The following is a 26968-nucleotide window of genomic DNA, read 5'->3' on the forward strand; positions in this document are numbered from 1 at the left end:
ACAAAAGTGATCGGATGCAGAGAGAGACCGCTTGACATGAACCATCAGGGAAGGCCTGGGCGGTGAAGTCCAGACCATGAGACCAGCCACGGAGAGAGTCTTCGGGGCAGAAAGCACTCATAGCTCTGGAGCGGAAACATACTGGGCAGGTTTGAGAATGAGAAGGGTACGGCTAGTTAAGGGAAGCAGGGCCCAGCCTGGAGAGGGGAGGGTGTCGTAGTCAGGGCTTCCGTTGCTGTAATAAAACACCCTGACCATAAGCAACTTGGAAAAGAAAGGGTTTCTTCCATCTTACAGCCCATTATCCAAGAGAAACCAGGGCACAGCTCAAGGCAGAAACCCAGAGGCAGGGACGGATGCAGAGGCCTCGGAGGAACACGCTTATTGTCAGATCCAAATGTGCATTTTAGTCAGACTTTCCCTTTCCCTGCCCTCCCTCCCCAGTGGGGTGTGTGCACTTTGAAGTTTGAGAAGCACTCTGCCATGAACTGACAAATTATAAATTAGTCTCCACTCAAACATTCATGCCCACTGCTAAAAATCACTCACTCAATCAATCAATCAATCCCTTTTGGCAATCAGTCTTGCTCTCCGTGCCTACTGCAGTCATTGGGCGCACAGCGAGCCAGCGGCAGCATCATTTGTGAGCCTTGCAAAGGAGCAGGGTATCACAAGGTTGCCAGCCGTGGTGTTATAGAACTACTCAAATCACACGGGCTGTACTGGCAAGAGAGGAACTGACTGACTTAGACCTGTTATCCAGCGAGGGGGCCTCGTGGAGAGGAGTGAGGGCATCCTTCAACAGAGAGCAATTTGCATACCAAAGACTTCCAACAAGCCCTTGGTGAAACAGACAGGATTCACGAACAGCATTGTAAAAGTGACCTACTTTATGGTGCCATTGTGGAATTTAAACACAATTTCATTAAGAAAAGAAAATCTATGCAAAAATTGCAATACTATGTTCCATTTTAACTATTCTGAGAAGCACCTTGGAGAATTACAGTTTTCCTCGTATAGTAGAACTCAAGTGTTCTGTTATAAGCTGTCTGCTTTCATTTTATTCTACTTTTAAATTACTTTATTATGCTGTGTGTGTGTAAGTATTTTGCCTGTATGTATGTCTGTGTGCCGTGTGAGTGCAGGCCTGGCATTACAGATGCTTGTGACTACCAGGTGGATGCTGGGGACCGAACCTGGGTCCCCTGGAAGACCAGCCACTGCCATTAACCACTGAGCCATTGTTCCACCCGTACTTTTCCGCTCTTAAAGACAAGGTGTGATCGAGCTTTTTGTTAAGGTTTCCCATGCTGTCTAGACCTTATTTTGATACCAGCCGTACAAAGTGAACTCTGTCTGGGCCAGGTTTCCTTCAATACTCCCTGCTGAGAAGAATTTCTGACCACGGCATAGTCCTTTCCCCTCACGGGCTCACCATTATTACTGCCGTTGTTTCTGTTATTACGTGTTGGAAATATGTCGTGTGATAACTGGTACCAACTCTCACTCAGGGAACAGTCCTTTTCAAGTCTCTGAGTGAACCGTATCTGCCCATTCCGCTCGCTGCCAGCCGAGGGGTGCAGCAGCGAGCGACAGCACATAGCTGGCTGCAGACAGCAACTGAGCAATGGATTACCTTATCTACCATGAGGAAGTTCTCCAGCGTCTCCCCGTCTCCACAGGCGACACCCCCAACATCTCTCACGGCTGTGGGCAGGATCTCCTGCACCTCCTGGGCAATCATTCCTGTACACAAAACACTCCAACAGGGTTAAGGGGGCAGGGTGGGGGCAGGAGAAACACACGCAGGGTTTCCTACAACAGAATGGAACTCTGGAAAAGAGAACTTTACCTCAGCTTTCGCTTTGATCAACAACGGAGGCAAGAACCACTGCAGACTTGAAAGTACATGCGCCCCCACTTCTTCCCTCCCTCCCCCTCCTCCTCACTCTTATTTCCTTAAAGTCCCTGCCCAACATTGGGCAGGGTGGATAAATACCTTTAAATCCCTATACATAGAAGGAAGCATTGACTCCTTTATATTCCTACAGGAGATTTTGGTCCCTCGGTGTTCCTGCTTATTTTCGGCTTTCGCAGGCTAAGGAATGCGCATTACTGTGCAGATGACCTCTTACCTGGCTTCACCCTTCTGTCATCTTCTCACTCCCAATCCCTGACTACCCAGGGCTCCCCCATTTCACACACTTTGTTCTGCTCTCTGGCCTTGGACCCTCACCTCACAAGCACTATATTCAAAATACTCTACCAAGACTTAGGGGTGCAGCGAAGAGGTGTTAAGCAGAGGCAACCCACACAGTCTCCAACCTTCCCTGTTGGGGCAACTGTGGGTTTCTCAGAGGATGTGTGGAATTGGCAGGTATTGTCAAGCGCCGCAGTGCACAAGCTCAGGATAAACAGACACCGAGATGCTTCATAGCTGGCAATTCAAAATGAAAGAGGCTCTCCATGTCTGTACCTGTCTGGTGGGCACTGTTTATCCCCATGGCCGATGCAAATTCGGGTTTGTAGTCATACTCCACGACCCTCATCTGGGCTATTCTCCTCAGCTGCTCATTTGTGTCGACCTGATTTAATTAAAGGAGAACAAATCTCACCTGTTTGCATGTTTGTTATTCAAATCAATGCCCAACGGGACACCAAGAGGCTGGGAAGACTGACAGTGAGCAGCGGCAGCTTTCTGTTGACCCATCAAGATTAGGAGACACATCTACCGTTCTCCTCAGGGAAGGCGAAGTGCTAAGATCCACGCATCAGCCTCTAACACTGTGGTTCTCAACCTGTGGGTCACGACCCTCAGAAGCGCATGGGGAAGCACAGATGTTTATATTATGGTTCATAACGGTAGCAAAATTACAGCTATGAAGTAGCAACAAAAATAATATTACGGTTGGGGTTCACAGTGACATGAGGAACTGTATTAAAGGGCCGCGGCTTTAGGGAGTTTGAGAACCACTACTCTAAAAAATGGACCCGGTGGGTGGGTGGGTGGGGGTTTGAGTCTAAAGTATGAGGCCAAAGTGCCTCCTGCTCTGGTCTTGCCTTCCCTTCTCTAGAAAATTCGAGGACTCTGACTTTGGAGAGTCTGTTCAGGATACCATGGTGTCCTGTTCAATCGGGTGCACGGGTTTTCGTCCCAGCTTCTACTTAGAAACTGAGCATGCGATGTTAGTTCGAGGACGACCCTTAGGTAAGGAGGAATCCCACACTCTTGAGTTGCTTTCGACGTTTTGCAGAAGGGAGTTTCTTTGAGTGGGTCTCCCTCCACTCCCTCCCCAAGCCTCTCAGGGTTCAGGCCAGCACAGGCATCTTCTCCCCGCCTCTTGTGTCTATTGATGTCCCCAGCTGTCATTGACAAGTCCTCGAAAGAATGTGCTGGGCCCCAGAAAACTGATAGCAAGATAATGAAGCTAATCTTCCCGAAGACTAAATGCTTGATCCAAAAGATCGCCTTTAATCTGAAGGATATTTTTTAATAAATTTACAAAACAGCTATATCTAATTATAATAATATTAGTCTGATTTTTTAAAAAAAATCAATGACTTTTCAGTATGTTCCCTGATTTTTCTTTTAGAAAATTAGCTGGATTATGGAATCAATGCTATTCTGGCAAGTAGAAATATATCACCTGGCAACTTCCGAGTAAGATGGCGGGGTCAGAGGCCATCTCTAAGTGAGTGGATGACTATAGTTAGGGAAGCAGGAAGACCAGCGCCCCGCCCCGTCCTGCCCTGCCCTGCCCCGCCCCGCCCTGCCCCCGCCCTGCCCCCACCCCGCCCTGCCCTGCCCTGCCCTCTTCTCACCTCAGGACCCACTGATTAACAAGCATGTGCCTCATTCTCTAATGAACTTCCTCCAAGGTCTGACTTGGCACCCGCCATTGCAGCCACAGTGGCCACTTGGGATCCTGTGTGCTGATCCGGGCCTCTCCACGTCAACCTTAAATGCCTCTTCTAGCAAATACGGGTGTTATCATCCGTGAGGTCCTACCACAAAGCGATCTGCAGTGACTACCAACCACACAGACTGCCTGCCTCTCCTGCATCCACACCCTGTCTGCCACCGCACTGGGGCACAGCTGTCAGGCACTGTAGCTGCCACTGTCTCAGTCTTCATCAGGGCAGGACCACCTGAATCCATATCTGCTGCTCAGCTTCACACAGGTATGGGACTCCTGACTCCGAGTGTCTTGCAAGTAAGCCCAAGGATACTGATACAAGCAGGGAGATGGGACCTGCAACAGGAGTCACCCAGAAAGAAAGAAGGAAAAAAAAAAAAGACTTTCTGTAGGAACCAGACCCGACTGGGCTGCCTGCCTGTCTTGCTGTTTCATGTCCTGTTTCTAGCAGCTTCCATGCCTGTGTTTCTCTTGGTTAGCTGGTCATGTTTACTGCTTTGAGAACGCACCCCTCCCATCCTCGAGACTTTTCCTCCTGTGTGCAATCACCTCTTGAGGGATTTCACCTGGAAGGAGGATTCCTGTTTTGCTGCCCATAAGAAGGCTCTTTGGAACTCTGAAGGGGAACGAGAATAATAAACTGCTGCCGCGGCTGTTGCTACAGCTGCTGCTCTCTTAGCACAAGGAACCCGCTGTGTTATTGTGTGTTTGTGTGTGTGTGGGGGGGGGGTGGGTGGGTGTGTGCGCGCGCACGCATGAGTTAAATCCGCAGTCCCTCGCCCTTGAGTCGGTACCTCGGTAGCGGGTAGTGCGGGCTCCACGACTTTCCCTCTCCCGCCTTCAGGAGTTACAAAGTAGCAGTTCTGGGGGACACAGCACTCTGCCAGCACCAACCAGAAAGAGAAAGAGCAGCACCAAATCCAATCTACAAAGCCAGGGTTATGCTGACGCCAAAATAAAATAATGACTGAAAGGCAGCTAAAATACCAAAGACCAGTTTCCCTGGTGAAAGTAGATGCAAAGATTCTTAGCCAAATGCTAGGAAACTGAATTCAAGAACGCAGTAAAATTACATATTATGGCTCTGTGGGCTCCACACTCAGGGATGCAGAGCTGGTTCAAGATAAGCAAATTAGTAAATGTAACACAGAGAATTAATGGGCTTAAGGACAGAGATTGCAAATCCCCTCAAACAGATGCAGAAAAGGCATGTGACAAAACTCAGTGTGCCTTCATGATAAAAGTCTCAGAAAAATTAGGAATAAATGGAAGGTGGGTTATATACATTTTCACAGAAGTAGAAAAAAAAAAAGTCTAAAATTCATATGGAACCACAAACAGACCCCAGATAGCTAAAACAATCGCTTCCCTAAACATTTTAATACCACCACAGTGGGGGTTAAGTCATGGGGTCTCTACGCTCCTTGACAGAAGAGCTATAAAGAGTGGAGTGTGGTTATACAAGCCTACTCCCTACAATCAGAAGACAGAAGCAAGCCCATCTCTGTGAGTTCAAGGCCAGCCTGATCTACATAACGGGACTTTGAAACAAAACAACAAAATCGGTAAGGGACTAGCTCAGTAGGTCAGATTCCTTCCTCTGTGCCCTTCCATCTGTCCTACCATGTGAAAACAGCGGCCAGGCACACCTCTGTGGCACACCTTTAGCTGCAGCCTTCAGCAGCCATTAAGCCCATCGGTGCCTTTATCTTGGGGTTCCTTGGGAGAGCCTCGAGAACTATGAGTGAGAAATTTCTATTGTGTATAAATTACCAAGCAGAACAAATGCTCTGTAATCCTTCTAGAAACCCTGGAAGGATGGCTTTCTCTTTAAAATTTTGGAAAAGAAAACTGACTCAGAGAGGAGGAAAAGATGGTGTTCAGGACCCACTCAACCACTAATGACTCCCATCCCCTATCTCATCTCTGTAACAAGTGGCAAACGGGGCCGCTAGCAGTCTTAAGAATATAGCCATTCCAAAAATTAGATGGAAAACACATTCTAATATGAGATAATTTTAATATATCTATCATATAAATGTGTATTTTGTGCAAGTAAATCTACTGTTTACTTAGTTTATTATACAGGTAAAAAGTATCCCACACATAATCTAAGACAAAGCTCTTGATGGGGGTCAAATGCTCATATTTCAACATTTTCTAGTCACAGATTGCACATCTCTGGGTTAAAGTCCAGCCTTCTAGCTATAGCTTACAATTCTCTTTATCCCCTCAGGCTGCTGTGAGCAGATGTGACATGGGTGGGTGGGGCCGGATTCTCACTCCGAGTCCAGGGAGAGGGGATATGTTCCTTACCCAGAGAAAGCCTCCTAGAAGGATTCGAGAAGCTCCGGAGACGTACGTTATTTAAGACAATAAATTTTCTTTCATCAAGAGCAAAACAGATGACTTTTTGCTAAATGAAAATGAAATTTGCCAGAGAGATGGCTCAGTGGTTAAGAGCACTGACTTCTCTTCCAAAGGACCTGGGTTCAATTCTCAGCAGCCACATGGTTGTAGGAACCAGGCCTGACTGGGCTGCCTGCCTGTCTTGCTGTTTCATGTCCTGTTTCTAGCAGCTTCCATGTCTGTGTTTATCTTGGTTAGCTAGTCATGTTTACTGCTCTGAGAACGCACCCCTCCCATCCTCGAGACTTTTCCTCCTGTGTGCAATCACCTCTTGAGGGATTTCACCTGGGAGGGGGATTCCTGTTTTGCTGCCTATAAGAAGGCTCTTTGGAATTCTAGGAGGGAGAAGAATAAGCCACTGCCGCGGCTGTTACTGTGGCTGCTGCTCTCTTAGCACGAAGGACCCGCTGTGTTATTGTGTGTGTGTGTGCACGTGTGTGCGTGTGTGTGTGCACGTGTGTGCGTGTGTGTGTGCATGAGTTAAACCCGCAGTCCCTCGCCCTCGACTCGGTACCGTGGTGGCGCGGGCGCCACACATGGTGCCTCACAACCATCTGCAACTCCAGTTTTAGAGATCTGGTGCCCTCTGGGGGCATGCACACACACGGTGGACAGACATACAAGCAGGCAAAACCGTCCATATTCATTTAGAAAATATGCTGGACATGTAGCCTAGTGGCAGAGTGTTTGACTAGCATATACAAGGCCCTGCAAAGTAAATTAAAAAATAAATATAAGAAACTAAATTCTGCATGAGCCTGGTGATAACAACCAGGCTTGTGAGGGACGTTCTCAAGTTGTGACGTTCCACCGGGACTTTTCCAATTGAGACTTCATACGCCATTGGTGTGGCCAGATGCGAGGACATGTCTGCATTGGTATTGCCAGAAATGCACACAAGTGTGTGTGTCTCTAATGTTCCAACTTCTGAACTAATATTTGGAAATGTGTGTGAGAACTTTCCAGTCCTGAATTCCCATCCAACGAGGATGTCACAGCAACCCTAATGACGTGTGAACGGCAGGTTTGCAAGTAGTGTGAAAGTCAGCAATTACACCCCCCCTTTTTTTTTAATCCTCTGAGCAGCCAGTTCAGAAAAACCCAATGTGCATTTGCACTGGCAAAGGAATGCAGTCTGGAAGAAAGGCCAATAATTAACAGATGAGATCCTCCAGTGGCCAAAGGAATAAATAAAGGAGAAAAAAAAAAAAAAAAAAAAACGAGGCTTAAAACAAAATTTTCAACAGTCTTAACACTGCTTTTGTGAGAAGAAACCGGAGTGAGAGGGTGGGGACTTGGTGGGTGCTGAGGAAGCATCAGGAGTGGCCCCTCTTCTCATCCTCATCATCTTGGCCCTCAGAGCTACTACAACTTCCTAGAATTTTTCACTCTTATCCCCACTAATTAGAAAACAAATGACTCCCATGGATCAGCCAGGCCCATTTCCAAGTCACAGCTGAACGCCCTGATACAGCTTCGGGAAGCATCTTCCTTGAAGTGGATCGTCAGGCCAGACTTTGAGATCCACTGGGCCACACTGCCTGTCCTAAATTGAGCAAGGCACCAGATGTCTGGCCCAAAGTTGGCTGGCCCAATAAGGCCTGCCACTGGGGAGCTTTTCAAGTGTTCCTCAAAGATTTAGCATGAGGAAGACAAAGGCTCGCGGAGACAGGACAAGGGACCCTGGAAGGAAGGGGCTGCAGAGGTCTCCGTCAGCAAACAGATGGAGAAGTGCCAATGGGAAACAGGAAAGGCACAGCGTGGAAACAGGAAATGCCCAGCGTGGAAGGAAGGCACTGGTGTGTGGACAGGAACTGTAAAAACAGGCCGCCCGTGACACCAGGGACATGCTGCCTCTGCCCCCTGACTGTTAGGTGGACCCAATCCTCTAGGGGCAAAACCAGCTTTACAGTTCCAATAACGACGCCCCCACAGACCCAACCTTCATTATCATCCAGCCAGGCCCATTTCACACCAACAGGTGACGACACATAAACATGCCCTGGCCGGGCGGGTCAGGCGGGGAGTCCCAGACACTGGATTGAGGCGTCAGAGGCAGGGCCCTGTGGCATACCCCAGACTTACCTCCTGGACATTCTCCTTCACCCGGGCGTCAGAGGGATGCAGGACGGTCCCTGTCACTTTCACGTTGCCACAGACAACCAGGGCTTCATCAGGTGCGTCTGTGTTGATTCCCACTCGACCGTGACAGATGACAGATTCTGGAACTTGTCCGCGCTGCCACAATGCATCACTGTCATTTTCAAACTGCCCAGGGTTAGAGGCCTGGAGAGACACGGCGGCATGCCACAATTAGAGTTACAGTGGCAGAAAGAGTCGGTCATACGTCCTCAGAGCAAAGAAAAACAGCCTGTTATCCCAGTTCTTCCCGTGAGACTCCTGTACTGGGTAGGAAAACGCAGAAGTAAATAAATAACACTGGAGCCCCGGAGAGCCAGAGCGATCTCCAACAGTGGGAGCTCAACATGCCATGGCTGAGGCCTTCTAATCTCTGTAACATTTCTCAGAGACTGAACCGTGTATTCAGTCACACGGCATGGTCAACGTTAAAAGGCGAGGTGGGAGGGCAAGGATGGAAAAAACGACTCACTCTTCAGACACAATAATAATTTACATTTATATAAAAATGTAGAAGTTATTGAATGCTCGGAAAATATAAATACCTTGTACTTAACTAGCCTTTTATAACCTCGAGACACTGATATTGCTGATTGCACATGCTTCTGACAATAACGCAAACACATTAGATAGACCTCAACAATTCCCTGAGCGTGGGTTTGCTATTCTGCATGGAATAGCGGCAGCTATGCTACGTTCATGCATGCTACCCCGCCCCTGTGCAGCAATTCTATGACATTAAGTACCACGATGCTCATTTATTGATACTGGCTCTCTGAAAGGATAATAAATTTCCCAAGAACATCTAGGTAATCCACGCTACACCTAACGCGAATTTCCCCTGGTGCCCAAGCAATGACTCTAACTCTACTATTTCACTGTGTAGCCTAGAAGTAGTCCCAGAAACCTTAAAAAAAAAAAAAAAAAAAAAAAAAAAATCCAAGCAAAACTACAAAAGACTTCTAATAAAACTCCTTGGCAAGGAATTTCTGCTCAGTTGTACGCTCTCCTGTTCCCTGTAGCTACTGATGTGTTTCCAAGCATTGTACATACGGGTCTCCAAACCCCGCGCATTCCTCCCGACAAATCCCGTTTCCTCTTTCTAAATGATGGTGTGTTCTTCTAAATGTGCCCTTTGCGTCTGTAGCCGGTTGTAGAGAATCCAGACGTGCTAGTATCCTGACCCCTCAGCAGGGACCACTAACACAGAAGTGACTTCCCTTCAGCCTGGCTGGTGGGCCTCCAGTATCTGGGTACCACTTATCCCTGAAGATAGCTCAAGGATGTGGGAACTAGGCCTGACTGGGCTGCCTGCCTGTCTTTCTGTTGTATGTCCTGTTTCTAGCAGCTTCCGTGTCTGTGCTTATGTTGGTTAGCTAGTCATGGTTACCACTTTGAGAATGCACCCCCTCCCCTCCTTGGGACTTTTCCTCGTGTGCGCAATCACCTCTTGAGGGATTTCACCTGTGAGTGGCATGCCTGCTTTGCTGCCTATAAAAAGGGTCTTTGGGCACTGAATAAAGGCAGCAGCTGCTCTCTTAGCACGAAGGACCCGCTGTTTTATTGTGTGTTAAATCAGCAGTCCCTCACCCTTGACTCGGTACTGTGGTGGTGCAGGCGCCACACAAGGAGTCGCCACAAAGGTTTTGCTCATGAACACAGACGGGGAGACTTAGGGACTGGGGTGAGTGGCAAAGTCACAGTTCAGCACACACTGTTACAGTATTGCTTGAATGTTCTGTCTGCCTCCTGCATGCATGTGTTATATGTTTTTTTTAAAAAAATGAAAAGAAGCCACCAAATTTAGTTCTTAGTTTGATTTCAATTGAAGTTTTGAAGTTTTGGCCGACTCCAGCTTCCTCTTTTGTTCCCACCGGCTTGAACCCCGCACTTCTCAGAAGACCCAGCCACCGGTTCTTCAGAGGCAACAGGGGTGGGAGAAGACAAGCTGACAGCTTTAAGTGGTATGTTGTATAAATTCATTTGCACAAAAGCTCTTCTGCGGGTCCCCAGGGGCCGCTGGATGTGAACCGTCAGTTGGCTTGGACTCAGGTTCCTTTATGGTGAGCGATCAACAGAGAAGCAAGGATCACGGCTGCATTTTGCTGTCTGCTGAGCATAATGAGCCGCTTCAAGGAACCTCAACAAGACAGTGAGGGATCCTTGCCGTTGGCTGTTGTCGCAAATGAGCTTTGGGATAATTCTTACCAGTCTTGGTAACTGGGTAATGGAGAAGCAGATGTAAGTAATTTTTTAAAAATGCAATTGCAACATTTATATTTGCTTCAACAGATCCCTAAAATATTTTCAAATTATTTCAACAAGGAACACGGACGGACCTACAAGGGACGCTAAGCAGGGGTCATCATCTCAAATGAGAAATACTGTTAAGATCTGTGTATTTATCTCCCTTCCCTGGAATCCATGTCTCCATGTAGCAAAGCAATCTATAATGTACTCTCTCCAGAATTATGAGCTTATATCTACATAAGGCCCAACAGTGTTCACTGGATAACAAATGAAACCACCTTCACTTACTTTTCTAAAATGCCTTTTGTCTCATGGTTTCATATGTTTAAGAAAGACCTGAGTATCTTGTCTAAGTTATATGAAACCAACTGGTTGTAGAGCTTTGGGGCAGTCATTTATATTTGGGTACCAGCGTTATCCTTTGAAGACTAGTGGGAGGGGGCAGAAAATCTCTTCATTGTTTTTACCCATCTCCAAAGGTTATTATGGAGTTAAGAGAAATCGTATGTGCATGAATCAACACAAATTCACCCTCAGCATAACTGGCTGGACACCACAATCACAGCTTAACCTGTAATCACACACCCATGCCTAATCCTGGGGCACTGCCTTCAGCAAGAACACAATGCAGAGGGCGCCCCCTGCAGGTGCTTGGGATAGCAAACAGCGTTAGAAATGAGTCTGGAATGAAAATCACAGGAGTTTCTTTTACTTTGTTTATGACTCTAAACACACACAAGGGGCCAATAGTAGAAGCGCCCTTAGGAAGTCAGTTTGTGCACCCTTTGAGATAGATATTAAAGCTGGAGCCAGAGATACTCCCGAGCAGACTCTTTCAGTGTAGTGTGCAGATCCCATTCGCTGCCAGGATCCTGTTAGAAATGCGTGTTTGTACACATCCCTGGTCTACTAAAATCAAAACTCAGGCCGTGGCCTGGCTATTTGTGTCTGTACAAGCTCCCCAGGCGTGTGTGTGTGTGTGTGTGTGTGTGTGTGTGTGTGTGTGTGTAGAGGAAAAGTAAGTTTTGTGGTCACCAGTCCCCAAGAGCACATGGAAATGAGCTGGCTCCTAGGATGGCCCTTTTCTACCCCTGCCCCTCGCCAGTCTTACTTAGGTGTCGACTTTCTACCTCAGTGTGCTTTGCGGGGGGGGGGGGGGAAACCAGGGATCCCTGAGGATGGGGCCATTTATATTCTATAATCCTCTTTTCAAAAGGAGGAAATCTCAGAGTGTCACTGAAAGACAGACAAAAGCAATTGTCCCTCCTGCCTGCCATACAGCACCCCAAGCTAGCTATAATTGAATATTTCAGAAAGGAAGCAGAGCTGAAGAGAAGCCTCGCCCTTAACACAGAGGACTCTGAAGAAACTCCACCCAGAGCCTGAGAAATACAGCTATCCATTGGCAAAACCATTTTTTTCTTTTTTACTAAATTAGTCCATTTATACCACGGAAGTTTAATATATTTCTAAAGGTGTTATGGTTGACAAACCATGTGGACAATGGCCAAATTCTGGCCCCCCCATTCTCCCTCCAGGAAGAATTTTGAAATGTGGTGTCCTGGACACCTCCCAGAGGCCAGAGCCTCAGGCACAGTCCTCACACTGCCACTTCCAAAGAATAGTAAAAGACTGATTTCTGCCATTGGAAAAATGGTTCCTAGTCCATGGGGGTAGGGGGTGGGGCAGGTAAATTATTCAAGGGACGCATGTGACTAGCGTGGAGTGTGACCTAAGCACTGATGAGGCTCACTAGTCAATGTCGAAGTAGAAAGAATGGCACTTCTGTCTTCATTCCTTCTGAAGAAAAGTCAGAAACAGTGAGCAGGCAGTTTTCTGGACTGGAATTCGGATTATATTTGTTATTACAGCAAAGCAATCACATTACACCGCGTGAGATGTCCACCATGGTGCTGACCTCAGGAGGCTTAAACAGATTACCTTTGTGACTGGCTGCCTGTTTTTGCCTCAAAAGAGCCTCAGTAGCCTATGGTTATGTCAAAAGCAGCCTGTGTGTGAACAGCTGGCTTTCGCTCGTGTATTTTATTTGATTTCTGTCATTGCTTCATCGCCGGTGAAATTTTTAGGGGTAACTTCAGGGTTTCCACTAGTAGGTAACTTTTGCTTTTGTTTTTTGAGACAGGGTTTCTCTGTGTAGCCTGGCTGTCCTGGACTCCCTTTGTAGACCAGGCTGGCCTCAAAGTCGTGGCGATGTGCCTGCCTCTGCCTCTGCCTCCCAAGTGCTGGGATTAAAGGCATGCGTCATCCTGCCCAGCAAATAACTTATTATTTTTAACTGACTGAAATCAGTCAGTTAAAGTCAGTTCATTTCAGAACAGCTCGAAGCAGGCAAGAAGAAACACCATTTTCCATAAGCAGGCAGCTGTGTCCCCAGGGCCTGGGGATGAAAGCTTTGTGAACATGGGTATGCTCACAGTGAACGATGCTCCTTACTGGAGTTTCACGTCCTCCTTATGTCTCTTTCAAAAGACTGTGACACCACAGTCTCACTCAAGGCTGCCATGCCTGGGGAACCCGTTGTCTCTTGCAACTCTCTGTAGCAGCCAGTCTGGACTCACAGCCGCAGCTGCAGCTACTAGTAGCTTAATGTCCCTGTGGCTGCCAAGACACCCATGCACAGCTGTAATCATTCAGCGAATGTGTGAGGCAGTAGCCCAGATGCCCTGGGGTCAGCAATCACTTTGGGACACAGAAAACTTTCCTGGCACTTCCCTCACTCAGCAAGCCTGGGTCAGAGAGGGCTGGGCTATAGCAGATGCCACTACTTACACGCTGAGTGACCCTGCATGAGTTAGCCTCCCAAGCCTCTGTTCCTCTGGGCATAGTGTGTATTCATAGAATGAACATACGTCATCAGCACATAGTGGTATCACACATAGATGTTTAACCAGTGCCTCCAACAGAGAGTCGGGGTCAGAATTTCCCACCCTCAGTACCATAGCATTCAGGGAGGGAATACTTCCGGTAAGGGTGTTTCCCTGTGCGTTGTCAAGTGTTGCACAGTATTCATGCCCTAGATGCCAGTTGTGCCGAATGATCCTCAAGGGACAAAACTGCCTGCTATATAAAACAGTTTCTCTACATAACAGTTTCTGCTATTATCACTACCAACAACAACAGTTAGGAAACAGAACAGTTCAAGTATGCCGCTGACAGGCCAACATCTTCCTGCAAGAGAGAAAAAGCATCTGTGTGGTTCAGAAAACCAGAGAACTGAGCTTACCCTTACAATGATCCTTTCGGAGATGTGGGCAGCCAACAGATAGAACTGGTCTTGGTTAGCAGCATACAATCCAACCACCAACATGAAGTATCTAATTCAGAAACAGCAGACGGGTGGGGCACATCAAAGAACAGAGACACCATTTGCGCAGTTAAACAGCACCCGACATTGCGTTAACAGTGAGCTTGGCTAGAGGGGTCACTTCCTTACAGACTGCCTCCCCCTCCTATTTCAACAGCACCCCAGTAAAATGGAAGAGCAATTAGCTGACTTGCTACTGTCCCAGGTGTGTCTTTGAGACCACCCAGGGCTGAGCTCAGCCCTCTCGTGTGGACTCGTCCAGGCCTCACCCTAGTGTGTCACTAAAGTACTGTTTACCAACACAGGACAAAGCCACTAGCGTCTCTGTGTCCACAACCATATAAGCCACATATCTTGGGCCTTAAAGGAGGGGGACTTAGAGGATATGCCCATTACATTGGTTCCTTAGCACTGTGACCTGCTCCAGGCATCCTGCGCCTTCAATGTCCTCAGGCTTTGACTGTAGCTGAACACTTTAACCTCCCTCTGGTTGCTCCCAGAGCAAATCTCATCACATGGCACTTAAGTAACTCCCTCACAGGGACCCTCACTAGGACTAGCTTAAGATCTGATCATTTCTTGAAAGTCAAACCAGAAGCTCTCCAGGGCTGGAGAGATAAGGGTGGTTCATTGGTGAAGAGCACTTGCTTACAGAGGAAGGAGATTCAGCTCCCAGCAGCCACAGGGTGGTTTATAACCGTCCATAACTACAGACCTAGGGAGGCTAACAGCCTCTTCTGATTACCATGGGCAATGGGCACACAAGTGGTATAGATGCATACATGCATCGAAAACACTGATGACCATAAAATAAATGTTTAGGGGGGGAAATCTTTCTAGGCTGTTCCCTGCCTTGCTCATTATAATATTGCAACCTAGGAAAAGGACCAAAGGCTGAGAGGTGGTAGTGTACACCCTGAATCCCAGCACTGGGGAGGCAGAGGCAGGTGGATCTGAGTTTCAGGCCAGACTGGTCTACAGAAGTAGTTCCCAGAACAGCCAGGGCTATACAGGGAAACCCTGTCTTGAAACAAAATGAAACGAAACAAAAGAGGACCAAAAAGAAGCCAGGAGGTATATAAACCCTGATTTAGCTGTGTTGGGAGCCGAGAAACACCCTCCTCTTCTGAGAGGCAGTCTGTCTCTTGAGCTCTGGGGCTCTGAGGGATGCGGGGAGGGCTTTCCCCCTGAACATGGCAGAGCTCCAGTGGCTGGGATGGTAACTCCTGAGCCACTCCAGGCCCCCTCACAGTGGCACTTCAGCCTTTCCAGTTTCTTGGCAGCGAGAATGCTCCCCTTGAACAAAGTCACATCAACAGTGGTAATGACTGCTTCGGTTGTTGTCATCAGCTCCCACGGGAGACTGAGGCAGGTGTCGTGTGTTTGACTAAGCATCTTACTGCTATTGATGAAGGTCCCCACAGAATGGACTGGAGCAGGTACTGTTCTTGAACCCACTTTACAGTATAGATAATGAACTACAGACAAGGCCAGGAGTATTTCCGGGTGGTGTGGCCATAGATAGAAATGAATTTCAGACAGGTTAAGTTACATACCCAAGGTCACTCAGCTAGCTAATAACAGTGTCGTGTCTAAGCTCAGTCCTACCCAACACCAAAGCACATGGCCTAAGACCAGCGGGTCTCAAATTTTGAGCCCACGACAGAACCACCCAGAGGCTTGTCAAGCTGCCGCTGAGCTCACTTGCCAACGCCTGAGTCAGCAGATATTGGAGAGGCCGAATGCGCACAGGTAGCAAACATCTCTGCCAGCCCTGGGGGCGGCGGTGGGGCAGGGTGGGCGGCAGGGTCAGGAGGAGCCAGGTGTACATTATTAAGGAACTTTTCCTGTCATTTCTTTTTCCTTTCCTTTTTATTTTCCCTTCCTTTTGGTTTTTTAGGCAAGGTCTTACTACATAGCACAGGTTAGCCTTGAACTCAAAGATTCTCCTGCCTGACTCCCAAGTGCTAGGATTGTGGGTATAGGACACTCTGCCTGGTTTGTGGGTTTTTTTTGGTTTTTCTTTTGTTTTTTTGTTTTGTTTTTTCCTTGTCTTTTTTCTGAAATTAAGAGGGGGCGGGGCCGAGTTTCAGGACCAGCACATAGGTTTGGTAAAGCGCAGTCAGTCCCCAGTCAAAGAGCGGTGGGCAGGCTTGTGTGCGCCCATCTAGAGAACACCGAGGGAGAGCAGGTGCGAGCACTGCTGGGCAGGAGCACGGGAGAACAAAGGTATCTGGGTAAATGAGATGCATTAATAAACCGACCCAGACAAGGACAGCCTGAAGCAGGCTGAGGGTGCTGGCTAGGTGGCCCGGAGGATCAGAGGGGCACGGGGGGGGGGGGCACGGGGGGGGGGGGGAGGGGGGACTTCCTGGCTAGGTCATGCGTCTGGCCATTCTTGGTCACAGTGGCTCTCGGGTACCTCTGGTCCGGATTTGGCTTCCCTTTCTTTCTCATGTTGTTTGCCGTGGTTTCACCGAAGTGTAATCGTCCCAGCGTTACTTTGGTAACCTGGTCAGTCAGAAGGTTAATTCTGAAACAAACAACGGAAGTATCAAAAGAATGTAAGAGACTACAGCCTTTGATCGCGTCTAATTAGCTGAGCTTCCCCCCACCCCGACCCCCACGCCCCTCAGGATGTTTGGCCCCCTGTTCTCAGTCACACTGCAGAGGACAATTTATTCTAGGGTTTGTTACTTAGGGATCCAGAGCGTGGCGGCGGGGGGTGGGGGGGGCGGTATCTACTAAGGAAGGTCACAGAATGACTCCTTGCTAGCGGAAGCCAAGCGTCAGGTTTTGGACCCCAAGACCACGAACTCAGTGTGCCCCAGATGGCGTCTGCTGCCTCCGCAGGCGAGGAAAGACGCTCTCGTGGGTACTGCACTGTTGCTACAGTAGCACCTCACTCCTAACAAACCACTTCGTACTTTTCGTCCTGAACACTTAGGCTTTTCCTACTCGTAGGTGACCTCCCGTAGCCTAGCAACAGGAGTCAGCATCCTTCAAAAAGCCGTGTTGCCTGCCTGCCTAAGCACGGGAGACCCCCATGCGCCAGGTCACGTGCTTGCTTGCCTGCCTGAACCCCACAGCAGTTTTTCTGAGTAGCTCTGTCCCGGCTGGATGACCATCCTGCCCCACACGGGCCGGACTCTAACTTATTGCTTCATTAGTGCTGTGGACACTACCAGGAGCCAAGCTTTCAGGCCACCGTCTGGCAAGGTAACCATAAAATACACAGGAAAATGAATTGTACGCATAGGAAGGAAACCTTGAGGTTAAAGTCAATCAAAATTGTGCTAGCCTAAATTGAAATTTAAATGATCTAGCCATGCTCTATCTCAAGGACTCAAAATGTAAGATCATCGATTATCACAGCTTATAAAAACAATGGTGGGTTTTTTAATGGACCTTTTCTTAAAGTTTTTTTTTTCTTTTTTCTTTTTGCAAACATCTCAAAGCTTTATTTTTATTGGTAAACACGTGTTTATACCTACTAGCATCCTGTTACTGATTCGGACCTACTGTGGGTTTTGTTGTAAATAAGAAAAAAATAAATGGCACCACCCATGTCCCTTAGCCTTCACCAGGACACTCAGGAAGGAAAGTCTTACTTAACAGGCTCAAAAGCTTGTCTGCTTCTGTCTGCCTGGGACTGCTCAATAGTAACCACCTGGCTGACGGCTTCCACCTGATGGAAAAGGCAAAAAACAAATCAATTTCTTAATAGATTGGTTAACTTACACACAAAAAAAATAATACCCATTAGTAGAAAATGTTCAGATACTTAAAACCTTTGCCAGGGTACCATGCCAGGCTCTGGGCGAAAGGTCTGAATTCTGAAGAAGACGCTACATTAAACAAAGGGCACTACCTATCGTGTGCCACTGGCGAGCAACAAAAGAAATGCCTGCAGCATAAATGATGAAATATAAAGTATGCTATTGAAAGACCAAAGTAACAGAAGCAAAAATGAATAAAAGTAAACTAAACAAGACCAAGACAACTTAAAGGATCCAGCCAGCCATTCACTATTTAGTGAGCACCTACTATGTGCCAAGCACCGCACTAAGCATTACAGATAAGTGAACAAAGCAGTCACAACTCTCACTACTGCCCTTTTCTTTCTAAAAGAAAAACAGGGAAGGATAAAAGTTGAAAATGGACAAGATTAATGTACTTGGATGCACACAGAGAAACACAATGGATTCCATTAATATTTACAATCAATACATATTGACAGGCATATATTTTTTAATTTGTAAATTTTAAATTTAATATTAATTTTAATTAATTAATATTAATTTTAAAATTAATAAAAATCACTAGGCCTAGTGGTCCAGGCCTATAGTGGTAGGTACTCAGGAAGCTGAGGCAGGCGGCAAGAACAGCTTGGGCAGTTTAGTGAGATCTTAGAACAAAAGGCAAAAAGAAGTCTGAGGGTGGAGCTTGGTGGTGTGACGGAGCGCTTGCCTGGTGTGCACAATGCCATCAATTTGATCCCTACTAGCATACACATACATGTGAGTGCAACCTGGCCTGTGTGTGTGTGTGTGAGAGAGAGAGCACACGTGTGCGCGCACACACATAAACACACACTAGCACACTCCTGTTCTGGCAGAGCTTACACACTTATATGAAGTGACAATGACTTGGCATGTAAGTAATACACAGGGTGGTGCTCACCCTACATCCGCTACACAGCCTACTATGTGAACAGTGTCAGGGCCGCGCTCTGACAGCACAGCACGTGGACGTTCACACTGGAACCGTCTTCTAAGAAGTGAAGGGGCAACGGACGTCCTCTCCTGGAACTTATCCTCAGGTACATGTGGATGTGGACGCACACAAATGCTTGTGAAGTTTTGCTAGCAACTACAGAAGACAGCAATGGAGTTTCCAACAGCACAGCCCTGAATACCATGCATCCTCACAACAGAAAACTGTATCGGCTTTTCCGTGACGTGCTCAGTACCACAGACTTCCATAATGGCATGTTGGCAGGGCAGCATTCATTTTCAACGAGAGGAAGACTAGTCCACCAGGCGCTGGACGTCAGCCAGGAGTGACTCCATCTCCTCTTCGCAACTTCTACTGTGTCCTAACATTTTCACAGTGGGTACAGCCAGAAAAAGATGTTGGCCTGTGGCTACTCGTTTATTTGTTGTTCATGTCCTACTATTGCTGCCAATTCATTTCAAGAGTTCGTTTGAGAATAAACGCGGCCACACCAAAGACAAAGCTCACCACTAGGATGAAATACATATGTAATGGACATCGCTTCTCCTTAGGGGCTGGATAGAAGTAACACTTTAAGACGCTTTTGACCACTCTAAACCTCACTCTGTGCATCTTAGAACTCAGCTGAGCTGTGGATGATGGCCTATGAGGCGTCATAGGCAGACTGACCAAGTTATAGATGTGCGACCCACAGGAATGGCTGCTATTGTCTTTAAGTCACTGACGTCTGAGGTAGGGATAAAGCAAACCTGACACTGCTATCCTAGATGAATTATGCCCTGTGTTAAACTATAGAAAAGGGTTGCTGACTAAGGGTTCTTTGGCTTTTGAAGGCAGATTACGTTTTGAGAACTGTGTTGAGATTAAATCCACTCCCTGGGGCCATAACCCCAGCATCAAAACTAAAATGGTTGACAGCAAAGGCATTGAGACGAGAATACATTGTTTTCCAGTGGGAACTAAAAGCCATGGCTTGAGGGGATGCGGTGCCGGGAGGGGGCGGGGCTATGGAGGGCGGTTTTAGGGCTCACACCTGAGGAACTGGCAGATTCTGCACGCTCTGTCTTGGACTTTTATTCTCACGCTGTAGGGAGCCCAAGCCACGTCACTGAGAAGAAGAGCCGATGCCTCCCAGCCACAGTCCCACTTAAGCACCAGGCTATCGGAAGTCCTAATATGGCCGGCACTTCACAGAAACAGCGCAGGGGCCTTCTCTGGCCAATAGCGAACAGAGATGAGTTGTCACAGCCACATGTGACCAGGGGGCAGATTGGTGGTCTGAATAAATTACTGCTGTTATTTTTAAGTCACTAAGGTTTTGAGGTTAGGATTGCGGAGTGATGGATAACTAGGATGCCTAAGAAATGCCAGTTAAAGTAAATTCAATTAATAAAAGGTTTACCTTAATTCCAAAAGCTTTCAAGTAAAACATTTCTATTGGCTGTAGGCCCATTTGGGTTTTAACGAACTTCGGGCTTCCCCAGACTTGGATGTGCACGGTTATCTGAAAATGGTTCTTCTTCTGACAAACAAAAGCGTCATCTACTGGCGAGAAAGTGAACCCTTTGTCTGTCACAACGTGATAGCCCACGTCAGGCCTGCAAAGAGAGGAGTTGAGAAACCAACTGCAGAGCTTTCCTTTTGCATCGATACCATCAGTGGCATAAGCATGCTAAGAGAGCTCATTGTGCAAGGCGCCCCTGGCTGTATTTACTCCATCGGCTTCCTGTGTTTTTTAGCTGCAGAGATGAAAATGATATTTGGAAGCGCCCTGGCCGCTTCTGTGTTCTTCCAAGGAAGCAGAACGCATCTTGCCGAATGGAAGCATTGTTTCCCCGGGCTTCTTCCCCTTGGTGATTTCTAAACTTTTAATCTGACTCCACATCATCCGGTAGAAATGGGGAGGGCTGGAATCTGAGAAGATACCACCTCACTCAACATTATCTGGGGTACAATTAATCTCCTCCCTTTTAAAAGAAGTTTCTAAATTTCATAGGCGCCTTAGCTACTCAGGTGAAAGAGTGTTCAGCCCTCTGATTGTCTTATGAAAAAAAAATCAGGCTGGTCAGAACTGCTGGGAACAACTCTAAACCACATTAACTGGAGCTAGTCACTGTGCTGCCTGGAGCCATCCTCCACCCCAGAACAGCCTCTCTTCCCTCTGATCCCTCCAACCTGGCAGTGGTGCTGAAAACCTACCACAGGGGTTTGTTTTTTGTTTGTTTGTTTTTCCTGCAGAAAGGGGTACGATGGTGACAAGGTGGCTAGTTGGAATTTTGCTTTCTTTGATTTCCAATATTAATACTCTGTGTATAACACGATTCCTAACAGTACTTTTAAATGTTAATAAAAGGAGGAGCTGAAAAGCTGGCTCAGCAGCCAAGAGTGCGCGCTGCTCTTTCAGAGGGTTTGAGTTCAGTTCCCAGCACCCACTTTGGGCAGCTCACACCTACCTGGAACCCCAGTTCCAGAATTCAATCTCTTTGTCCTCCAGAGTATATGCTTATACCCATAAATACATATAATTAACAAAAGAAATCTTTTTAAAAACATTAATAAAACGGATGCTTCCTTAGTGGGCTTTTCCTGTGCATGATGCTCATGTGGAGGATGATCTCTAATTCATCAAGGCTCCTAAGAAGGAACTTTTTGTTTACAAAAGCAGTTTCTTCTCAGAGCCAGGAGTGAACAGAAGAGGACGCCCACTGGTCTCCTATGAGGCTCCCTGCGACCCTGAAGTCCCAGTGAGGGTCGCTGCTACTATCAGAAAAGCACAGAGCTTTAAATTTTTGCTGTGACTCCAAAACCAGAAACTGTTAAATGGGTCTCTTGAGAAAGGAATGTCCAAGTTCTTTGTGAATTGGGTACCTGCCAATGCATCGAGTCCCCGCACCGCTGGTACCCTCAAGTAACCAATCGAAGGCCTGGGGATCACAGTGCTCACCAGCAGCCAAGGAAAAGCCACTGGACAAGGAGTGTGACAAAAACTGTGTGTCTTATTCTGTGTAGGAGCTTGGTTTTGATCCTGGTTTCCACAATCAATCCCCTAATGTGCTTCTTACATTGTGAGTCAATAACCCCACACAGGGGCCACATAATTGAACAGGCAAAATTCGGGTGACAAAAAAAATTTGTTAACAGTGAAAGGTTTGCAGATACAAAGTGCCCAATAGTTAATTAAAATCAAATGTGCAGTGAATCCATAGTGCTTTGGCTGCGTTTGCTCCTGTCATGTCATCTTGTATGGTGTCACTGAGCTCTGAACACGCATGTGCGTACTGTAGTGCACCCACATCACGCCACACAAGGCCAGTCATGGCTGCCTGAAACGCCTCACGGTCCAAACTATTGTACGTTACAAGTTGCAGAGCTTCTACCATCCATTCAAACTATTTTGTTCTTCAGAAATATAAACATTTGATTACAGAAAACAAATACTTTTTAATATTTGCCTGACACAATTATTCAGCATGTAATTAGTGAGTATACCTTTGGATTGGATTGCGCTTAAATATTTGATTTTAAAAATTGCTGTTTGAGCTGCCAAGTTGACTTTTTTTTTTTTTTTTTAAATCATGAAATGAATTTTGGCTTAGGGTTTGGATAGAATTGCCAACAGTTTCTGAAATGGCTTTAAATACACCTTTCATAATTTTATACTATATATTTATGTGAATCAGGGTTCTCAGCACTAATAATAACAAAATCAAGGGCATCCATGGAAAATCCTGAAGTTAGTCCATGTCTTACAGTATCAAATATTGAGCCAAGATTTAATTCTTAATATAAAAATTAACAAGTGTGCCCATGCAAATTTGTTTCTATTTTTTTAATGGTGAAGTTATATTTATATCAAAGAATTGTTTTTCAAGTGTTTTGTGTACCTATCTTATATACCTTCCCAGGGTTGTACAAAAAGTGTTCAGGCAAAAGGGCCGTGAAGGGAAAATGTTTAAGAAGCCCAAATCTAAAGCCTAGATGGATAAAGTTAAATTTACTATGGGTAACAACTGTCTTGGTGAAAGGGGGAGATTTTTACGATGTTTCAAACTTCACTGTCCAAAAGCCTGACCATAGAGGAGTTACAGCTCGGACACGAGCACCAGGCTGAAGAACAGAGATACTGTAGGCAGGCATGGACAGACCAAGGACTAAGCTGGACTCTGCTGAACTGGGAGTGACAGCCTCTGAGTAAACCGCCATTCTAACCATGGGCAAAGGCAGCTCTTCCTGTGAGAGTTACACATGAAGCCTGCTGGACACATTCTGCAGTGCTCTCTGGCCATATACACTAGGAACATTCAGGAAGGGAGGGGTTAAACTTTATTGCTTTGAGGTAATTCAGGGAAACAACAGTTTTGCAACAAACTAAATGTTTTACCTATAAACAAATAAGTGATTTTCTGTCTCAATGACTTGCATAGTCAAGTCAAGAGAGCTTGAATTATCATCTCAATGTGCCTTGCCTCTTTGTTTGTTCAGAAAAAGTGGATGGTGGCTGAGTATTCAAAATAAACCTGCCCTGTGCCTTTCAGTTGATTTCACCTGTGTTCCCCTTCTATTTCAGATCAGTGGAACACAGACAGGCTGTTGAAATAGACTGGGTGTGTGTGTGTATGTGTGTGTGTGTGTGTATGTGTGTGTGTGTGTGTGTGTGTGTGTGTGTGTGTGTGTGTGTGTTCTGTCTGTGAGTACAGGCTCTAGAGAGTCAGCCCAAGTGGAGGTCAGCTTTGGTTCTCTCCTGACCCATCTTGTGGGTCCCAGGGATGGGACTCAGGACTGGCCGTTGAGTGCTTCTACTCACTGAACTATCGGGAAACACAGTTTTAGTCTCTTCTGGTTAGAGAGAAATAACACTTGCTGTTTTAAAGTTGGCCAGCTCAGATGCATGGAAACAGGAGAGGTTTTACTAAAACATGCCTTGTGTGTGACAATGTCATGAACATAAAATGTTCTCCAAAAGATAATCAAGGGACGGCTGTCTCAGAAGCAAGAGCTAGAAGCCTTCCCTTTGTTTTCTAGTTGCACACAGACCCAGGCACAGTTGTGATATTTCAATGAAAATAGCTTCCTTTTGCTTCCTAGTACGCACAACTCCCCAAATCTTCTTGACTCCTAAGCCTTGACTTTGAGAAAAACATTCACTCCTGGAGCCTATGGGTCAGCAAGAAAACTGTCCCAGAGACAAGCTTTTCTACACTTGAACTTGGAAAATACTAAAAGGACCCATAAGTGCGTTGCCCAGTATTTTTCATCTCATACTGTATTTATTACTTGAAAATTCTATTCTTGGTCAGAAACCGCTGACTTTGAACCAGACTTTGAACCAGACAATACTGGTTCTCGGCATAGATGTTAGGAACAGTCACTTGGCAACCAATTGAATACACCAACCAGAGAATGCTGTGGTATCACAAATTTACAGCAAAGCTGGGTGTTAGTTGTTTTCTAGTTGTTTCCCTTTTGCTTTTTATTTTTATTTATTTATTTATTTTAACATTTGCCTGGGGAGTGATGTACACATGGAGGTCAGAGGACAACTTGTAGGGCCCGGGTTCTCTCCTCCCCACCGTGCGGGTCCCAGGGATCGAACTCAGGTCAAAAACTGGAGAGCAAGCTCCTCAACCATCGGGCCAGCCCCCAGCTCTTCCTTTTCACTGGGCCTGTGATCCCAGAAAAAGTTCCCTCCAACATTTACTGAGTAAATTGCAGTGAGTTGTAACTTCAAGCCTGGATTCTTGAAAGCCAGGAACCTTTGTCCCATTAATTTTTTTTTAGATTTATTGATTTCTTATTATGTATACAGTGCTGTGCCTGCATGTACACCTGCTGGCCAGAAGAGGGCATCAGATCACCTTATAGATGGTTGTGAGCCACCATGTGGTTGCTGGGAATTGAACTCAGCACCTCTGGAAGAGCAATCAGTGCTCTTAACCTCTGAGTAATCTCTCCAGCCCCTCAGTGATTCTTTATGTAAGATACAAACTATAAGGGTCAGGACAGACACTTTCTCAGGGTCCCCCCGCCCCTGCCACAATTCAGTCAGGGATGGCACCTAACCCCAAATACTTGGATGCAGTCCTAAAATGTAGCACCACTCCCACATGGGGCACTGAGTTTCTGGTCCATCCCAAGGCACTGCTAAGACCACTTACAGCTTTTCATAATGACTGTTTAATAAGCCGTGCCATGGAACACTTTGGTATGGCTGCCATTTCAGAGCCGGAGAGCACTGGTCCATGGGCATCTCGTTATGTCCCTCTCTGTCACGGTCCTGCGCTTCGGTGCTGTGAGTTCTACTTGTCACTGCAAAAACAAGCAAACATGTGAGTTAGACTGCCCCTAGCAGGCTGGGCTGCTACGACTCACAGGTAGCTCATGGCGCCAGGGAGCAGGTTGCGTGTGAAGCAGAGTGATCATGGGTGACCTACTGAGTGCAAGGTGACAAGAGGTGTGCTGCTGACCTACTGAGTGCAAGGTGACAAGAGATGTGCTGATGACCTGAATCCATATCCCTAAGAAATGATATGTTCAGGCCAATGAGCTCCAAGAAAGGTCATTGGACGCTTGTGGGATCCTGCTTCCTACCTAGCTCCTCGATACTTCCTGTACGTCGGATCCTAATGAATTCTATGCCCAGGCCCACGAGGGCAGTCACCCAGCTTCAGTCGAGATGCAGAATTAACCACTTGCATCTAGTGTGGCCTTGTGGCCTAATCCAAAACAAGCACAGCAGAAACCTCAGCACTTTGGGTAATGAAGTGACCAAGATGCTCTGTTTCCCATAGGATTTGAGCCTGTGAGATATGTTCTCAAAACCAGCTCGTACCATCTGGGAACAGAGAGGAAGCCCATCTGGAGAGGTTGTCAGCCCTGAGCAGGTAGGGAGAACAGTGTTGGCACCTGGTCCTGACAGGGCTTGAGTTCTGGGCCCAACCCTAAACTTTTGCATCATAAGGAGCCAACATAATCTGGTCTATTTTATGTGTGTTTGTTTTTAGGCAATCTGGTGATTTTGGTTTTCAGTTTTACTAATTTCATTCAACATCCTAATTTGGTGCAGGTCTTGTGGCCCCAGGATTCTGTATCTTCCAGTGATGGCAAAAATGCACATGGGAGAAAAATGTAGACTCTTCAAACTGGTGCTAGAAAAGGTAGATACCCACATGTAAAGGAATTGAACTAGATCCTTATTTCTCGCCCTTATACTCTAAAAATTGCTAGAGGGAAAATGCAGACCAATATGAAGACTTTCTGAACAGTAGCTCAGAATAAGGCTAGGGTGGAGTTAAGTGGGACCTCATGGTGTAAGAGGCTTCTGTATAGCAGAGGAAACAATTTGTGTAAAGAAGCACCTCACAGAATGGAAGAAAGTCCTTGACAGATATATATCTGACAGGCAATCAATGCCCAGGACATACACAGAACTCAGGAAAACTAACAACTCAACTTAAAAATTGATCTAAGAAACTGGGCAGAGAATTTGCAAAAGAAGAAATACAAATGGCCATTAAATACATTACAAAATATTTATTTATTTTACTATAAGGGATTTGCTTGAATGTATGTCTGTGCATCGCGTGTGTGCCTTGTGCACATGGAAGTCAGAAAATGGCATCAGATTGCCTGGAACTGGAGTTACAGGTGGTCGTGCGTCATCATGGGGGTCTAGGACCTCTATAAGGCCAACGTGTGCCCTTTAACTGGTAAGCCATCTCTCTCAGTAAATGCTTTTAAAGGTGTTCAGTGTCCTTATGTCATCAGGGAGATGAAAATTAAAAGTACTTTGAGATTCCATGTCACCCCCAGTTAGAATGGCTCTTATCAAGAGAAAACAAATGACAACAAATCCTGGAAGGTGTGTAGAGAAGGGGTACACTCATTTCCTGCTGATGAGCGTGTCAGCCACTGCAGCTAGCATGCAAATCAGCCTGAGGTCTCAAATACTGAGACGAGAACAGGTATGATCCAACAGAACCATCCATAGGCATGCACCCAAAGTGCTCCATATCCTATCACAGAGGCGCTTGCATACCCATGCCTATTTTCCCCTCTCTATCACAAGAGCAAAGAAGTGAAGTCAGCCTGCGTGTTCATCAGCTGGTACATGGACAATGGAAATGTGGCTTGTATACACAACCTGGTCTCATGTATGGCTGAGCAGTCAACAGTCACTTATTCTTGCCACTGT

General features: G+C 46.5%; 1 protein-coding gene across 1 annotated transcript in view; it reads right to left on the reverse strand.

The window, feature by feature from the left end:
• The window catches only part of Myrfl (myelin regulatory factor like), an 88838-nt gene that overhangs the window by 33603 nt on the left and 28267 nt on the right, over positions 1-26968 (reverse strand). Inside the window, exons 6-13 of the mRNA XM_051139709.1 lie at positions 24933-25083; positions 20180-20375; positions 17652-17728; positions 16463-16573; positions 13960-14050; positions 8412-8612; positions 2477-2585; positions 1637-1746 (exon numbers count right to left, since the gene is read on the reverse strand). Coding sequence (XP_050995666.1) covers positions 1637-1746; positions 2477-2585; positions 8412-8612; positions 13960-14050; positions 16463-16573; positions 17652-17728; positions 20180-20375; positions 24933-25083 — 1046 coding nt within the window. The remainder of the gene's footprint in view (positions 1-1636; positions 1747-2476; positions 2586-8411; positions 8613-13959; positions 14051-16462; positions 16574-17651; positions 17729-20179; positions 20376-24932; positions 25084-26968) is intronic.

This window comes from Acomys russatus, chromosome 31 (assembly GCF_903995435.1).
Source record: "Acomys russatus chromosome 31, mAcoRus1.1, whole genome shotgun sequence".
Lineage (NCBI taxonomy): Eukaryota > Metazoa > Chordata > Mammalia > Rodentia > Muridae > Acomys > Acomys russatus.